Raw genomic sequence first — 6,000 nt, forward strand, 5'->3', positions numbered from 1 at the left:
TTTAGAGATGAATCTTCTTATAAGAGGCATGGATGGTAGGTGATGAGAGTAACCAACACTGTTTTATGCCTGTACTGTTCCAAAGGGACAGAGAAAAGATTAGATCATTATTAGATCATTTGTATAGAGTTTGACAGATGCTAAGATCTTGGGCTCCAAAAATCACTGCAGATGGTCACTGCAGCCATGAAATTAAAAGACGCTTACTCCTAGGAAGGAAAGTTATAACCAACCTAGATAGCATATTAAAAAGCAGAGACATTACTTTGCCCACAAAGGTCCGTCTGATCAAGGCTATGGTTTTTCCAGTGGTCATGTATAGATGTGAGAGTTGGACTGTGAAGAAAGCTGAGCACCGAAAAACTGATGCTTTTGAACTGTGGTGTTGGAGAAGATTCTTGAGAGTCCCTTGGACTGCAAGGAGATCCAACCAGTCCATCCTGAAGGAGATAAGTCCTGGGTGTTCATTGGAAGGACTGATGCTAAAGCTGAAGCTCCAATACTTTGACCACCTGATGAGAAGAGTTGACTCATTGGAAAAGACCCTGATGCTGGGAGGGATTGTGGGCAGGAGGAGAAGGGGACGACAGAGGATGAAATGGCTGGATGGCATCACTGACTCAATGGACATGGGTTTGGGTGGACTCCAGGAGTTTGTGATGGACAGGGAGGCCTGGAGTGCTGCGATTCATGGGGTCGCAAAGAGTCGGACACGACTGAGCAACTGAACTGAAGATCACTGCAGATGGTGACTGCAGCCATGAAATTAAAAGACACTTGCTCCTTGGAAGAAAAGCTGTGACTAACTTAGACAGCATATTAAAAAGCAGAGACATTACTTTGATGACAAATGTCTGGAGAGTCAAAGTTATGATTTTTCTAGTAGTCATGTATGGATGTGTGAGAGTTGGACTATAAAGAAAGCTGAGCACCAGAGAATTGATGCTTTTGAACTGTGGTGTTGGAGAAGACTCTTGAGAGTCCCTTGGACTGCAAGGAGATCCAGCCAGTCCATCCTAAAGGATATCAGTCCTGAGTGTTCATTGGAAGGACTGATGCTGAAGCCGAAACTCCAATACTTTGGCCACCTGATGTGAAGAACTGACTCATTTGAAAAGACCCTGATGCTGGGAAAGTTTGAAGGCAGGAGGAGAAGGGGATGACAGAGGATGAGATGGTTGGATGGCATTACTGACTCGATGGACATGAGTTTGAGCAAGCTCTGGGAGATGGTGATGGACAGGGAGGCCTGGCGTGCTGCAGTTCATGGTGTTGCAAAGAGTTGGACCCGACTGAGTGACTGAACTGAAAGACGGTAAATTTAGGATGCTATGGAGCACTTAATCCATTCTGGAGAATTTGGGGAGATTTTTTGCAGGAGGTGATGTCTGAACTTAGTCCAAGATGAGTAGGATTCATTGTAGCAGAGTTGGAAAAGGGCCTCTCAAGTAGAGGAAACAAGATTTCCGAAGACCCATAGGTAAAGATGACCTTAGAACATTGGGGACAGCAAGTCATGCAATAGATCTCACCTAAAACAAAGGAATGAGGAGAAAGTGGGATAAGAGATAAGGCTGGACTGGTAAGCTAGTGCCAGTATGTGATGAACCCTGCTTAAAAAAAAACCTGAAAAACTGTTGAAATAGATTAGAAAGAACTGTATGTCAAATTGAATATTAAGTAGGATAATAACATGATTTGTTGGTACCATTCACTGACATTAGGAAGGGGGCTTCCCAGGTGGCACAGTGGAGAAGAATCTGCCTGCCAATGCAAGAAACCTGTGTTCAGTCTCTGGGTTGAGAAGATCGCCTGGAGGAGGCAATGGCAACTCACTCCAGTATTCTTGCCTGGAAAATTCCATGGACAGAGGAGTCTGGTAGGCTACAACCCTTGGGGTCTCAGAGTCGGACACAACTAAGTGCACATGTACATCGTACCCTGCCATGGGGAAAAACAGATTGATACTCTGGATTACATAGGAGTAGAGCTAGGAAGAAATATGTTCCTTGAATTATCAGATGGAACTATCCAGAAGCAGGTGGATATTCAGTTCTGGAACCTAGCAAGAAATTTGGCTTAGATAAAGATTTGGAGTCATCAGCGTATGCATAGCAACTGAAGCCGTGGAAGCGGCTGAGAGGACCCAGGGAAGATACAGAATGAGAAGATAGTTGTTCATATTTACTTTGTGTATATTTGTCATCTGGATAAATATTTGATAAACTAATATCTTACTGAGTTTGTTGTTTTATCACTCCTTAATCAGTCCATGGAATTCTTCAGGCCAGAATACTGGAGTGGGTAGCCATTCCCTTCTTCAGAGGAAATTCCCGACCCTGGAATCGAACCCAGGTCTGGCACATTGCGTGTAGATTCTTTACCAACTAAGCCACCAGGGAAGCCCAAGAATACTGGAGTGGGTAGCCTGTCCTTCCTCCAGCGGATCTTCCCAACCCAGGAATTGAACCAGGTTCTCCTGCATCGCAGGCAGACTCTTTACCAGCTGAGCTGCCAGGGAAACCCTCCGTAATCAGTACCTTTCTTATTTAGGCCATCTACCATGAAATCAAAAACTGTGCCTTTTCAACAACTGATAAATCTGAAAGTACAAATACTTCAATAGTATCATGCCATTCAGAGCAGATTCCATTTTATCATCAGATTCCATTTTCTCATCTGAAACTTCTTTCTAAAATACAGTGTATCATTTTTATAGATAATTTTGTTTTAATTTAAAAAGAACATAATCAGTTCATTATTATTATTATTATTTACAGTATTGATAGTGGGAAGAAAATGTATAGAATTCATTCTTTGAAACATTGAATAATTTCCCCTCATGTAATAGCCTCATGTATGAATAATCAACACTGCAACTATTTGGAGAGGTTACAAAGAGAGGTATAAACATGTTTTGTTTGGTTTAGTTTTCTCTAATGTTTTCAAAGCACAGTCTTGACTTACACATGGACCTGAGTTATTGTGGAGCATCACAGTATACTTGGGGTTTTGCAGGTATTTGTCACTAATGGGCGGCTGTGTGACGTTGTGATCGTAGTGGCAACCACAAATCGCGAGGCTTGCTCTCCTGCCCATGGCATTAGCCTTTTTCTGGTGGAAAATGGAATGAAAGGATTTGTCAAGGGACGAAAGCTAGATAAAATTGGACTAAAAGCCCAGGTAAGTCATAATACAAATTTGTTTTCATAATATAAATCCTTTATAAATATACTATTTATATACAATTGAGTTTACTCAGTTATGCTTTATATATAGAACTACGTATAGCACAATCATACCATTCTTCCTATGCTGGATTCTTAAAATATGCTTTTTCAGGAATGATTGTGGAAATTTATTCCACTGTTTATGCAACTGTTGTCAGCAGTAGAAGTGAATTAGGATATTTTCAAAATCTGCTTTAGAACATTAACTGCATAATAATACTGTCTATCGGAGAAGGTGATGGCACCCCACTCCAGTACTCTTGCCTGGAAAATGCCATGGATGGAGGAGTCTGGTAGGCTGCAGTCCATGGGGTCGCGAAGAGTCGGACACGACTGAGCGACTTCACTTTCACTTTTCACTTTACTTCATTGGAGAAGGAAATGGCAACCCACTCCAGTGTTCTTGCCTGGAGAATCCCAGGGATGGGGGAGCCTGGTGGGCTGCCGTCTCTGCACAGAGTCGGACACAACTGAAGTGACGTAGCAGCAATACTGTCTATTTTTGAAATTGAATTATAACAGGAAATATTTTTTCCTACTCCTTGATAATTACTTAGTAATTTTTTCATTACCAAAAAGAAAAACATGTTTTACTTGATATGCATTAGAAATCCTTAGTGCTCAATATCTGTAGAACAGAACAGTATCAGAACTCGAATGACAGGTAATCGCAGTGGGAAAGCCACTTTTGGAATCAGATGGACCTTGATTTGAATCCCAGGTTTACCACTTACTAATTGTGATCATTAACAACTTCATATTGTCTGCCAATTTGTTTTGTTTTCTGAATGGCAATACTAATCACCTCATCAGGTTCTTGGGAGATTTAAATGAGGTAATTCTGTACTCAATCGTGTGATCCCTTAGGATACTGCAGAATTTTTCTTTGAAGATGTACGGTTGCCAGCAGGTGCCCTACTTGGAGAAGAGAATAAAGGCTTCTATTACCTCATGCAAGAGCTTCCACAGGTCAGAAGTATTAAAAGAATCCACCTTTTGATTAGATGATGCACTGGAGTAGAATAATACAGGACTATATAAATCCATGCATACAAAACTTGTGATGTAGCCAGTCACTTGACTATAACTTGAAGTTGTAAAATATACATATATTTTATATATTATATATATTATTTATTTTATATATATTATATATATATACATACAAAAATCAGATATATGACTGGATGTATGAATAAGTGAACTCAAGGATATCTAACTAAAACTTATAAGTGAGTCAGGAAAATAAGATTTTCAGCCCTATGATTCCTTCTTGGAATGAGTTTAGTGTCTTACCTGCAAGTCAAGAATTTTTAGCTCTTTGTAAGGAAATAGCCAAAATATTTGCCAAGTTCTTTTTTTTAAAGTAATACTCGAACAGCTTTGGAATTTCTTTTCTCATAGGTAAGTAAAGAGAAGAGGGAAATGAATTACTTATATATCTGTATAAAGACAGTCATACATAAAGATAAAAGATTTTTTTAAGAGACTTATTATAGATGATCAAAATAGTCTTAAAAAATCTCAGTGGGAGTCTTTTCTTATGAAGAGTTAAATAAATTAATCTTTAGGAGTTTTATAAAGATTATTTATGTGATTTATTGTCATTGAAATCATATGAAAATCACTTGTGTAATTAGAGTAATTATCTAATTTGGGGGTTATAGGAAAGGCTGATAATTTCCGAGATAGCAGTTTCAGCCTGTGAATTCATGTTTGAGGAAACCAGGGACTACGTTAAACAAAGAAAAGCTTTTGGGAAGACAGTTGCAGATTTACAGGTAAGCTTTTCACTGGCATTACATAGTTTCATTTTCCCTGGCAGCTTGGCTGGTAAAGAATCTGCCTGCAATGCAGAAGACCCTGGTTCAATTTCCGGGTCGGGAAGATCTGCTGGAGAAGGGATAGGCTACCCACTCCAGTGTTCTTGGGCTTCCCTGGTGGCTTACCTGGTAAAGAATCCACCTGCAATGTGGCAAACCTGGGTTGCATCCCTGGGTTGGGAAGATCCCCTGGAGAGGGGAAAGGCTACCCACTCCAGTATTTTGGCCTAGAGAATCCCATGGGCTGTATAGTCCATGGGGTCGCAAAGAGTCAGACATGACTGAGTGACTTTCACTTTCACATAGTCTCACTTTGCTCATCTGAAATGGGTCTCAGCTAAACATGAATGTGGAGTAATTTTCACATAGGTGATGTCAACTGAAAAATATGCACAACTTAAAAGTTGAGAATTCTGTTTTACCTGATGGACAAAGCTGCAGATGTGAGCCCCAAAGACAGCCTCTTAGACAGCTCTGAGGGACTGATCCAAACAGGTGAGGGAGGAACCAGATAGGTAAGAGTTTTGCAACAAAAACCAGATAGTTGGAACATCCAAGTTCAGTTCAGTTCAGTTGCTCAGTAGTGCCCGACTCTTTGTGGCCCCATGAACCGCAGCACGCCAGACCTCCCTGTCCATCACCAACACCCAGAGTCCACCCAAACCCATGTCCATCGAGTCGGTGATGCCATCCAGCCATCTCATCCTCTGTCGTCCCCTTCTCCTCCTGCCCTCAATCTTTCCCAGCCTCAGGGTCTTGCCAAATGAGTCAGCTCTTTGCATCAGGTGGCCAAAGTATTGGAGTTTCAGCTTCAACATCAGTCCTTCCAATGAACACCCAGGACTTATCTCCTTTAGGATGGACTGGTTGGATCTCCTTGCAGTCCAAGGGACTCTCAAGAGTCTTCTCCAACACCACAGTTCAAAAGCATCAATTTTCGGTGCTCA

At 41.0% G+C, this 6,000-nt stretch overlaps 1 protein-coding gene across 1 annotated transcript in view; it reads left to right on the top strand.

The window, feature by feature from the left end:
* The window catches only part of ACADL (acyl-CoA dehydrogenase long chain), a 38,828-nt gene that overhangs the window by 17,224 nt on the left and 15,604 nt on the right, over positions 1–6,000 (top strand). Inside the window, exons 6-8 of the mRNA XM_043445377.1 lie at positions 3,019–3,183; positions 4,098–4,199; positions 4,898–5,011. Of these exons, the coding sequence (XP_043301312.1) occupies positions 3,019–3,183; positions 4,098–4,199; positions 4,898–5,011 (381 nt within the window). The remainder of the gene's footprint in view (positions 1–3,018; positions 3,184–4,097; positions 4,200–4,897; positions 5,012–6,000) is intronic.

Source organism: Cervus canadensis, chromosome 24, assembly GCF_019320065.1.
Source record: "Cervus canadensis isolate Bull #8, Minnesota chromosome 24, ASM1932006v1, whole genome shotgun sequence".
Classification (NCBI taxonomy): Eukaryota; Metazoa; Chordata; class Mammalia; order Artiodactyla; family Cervidae; genus Cervus; species Cervus canadensis.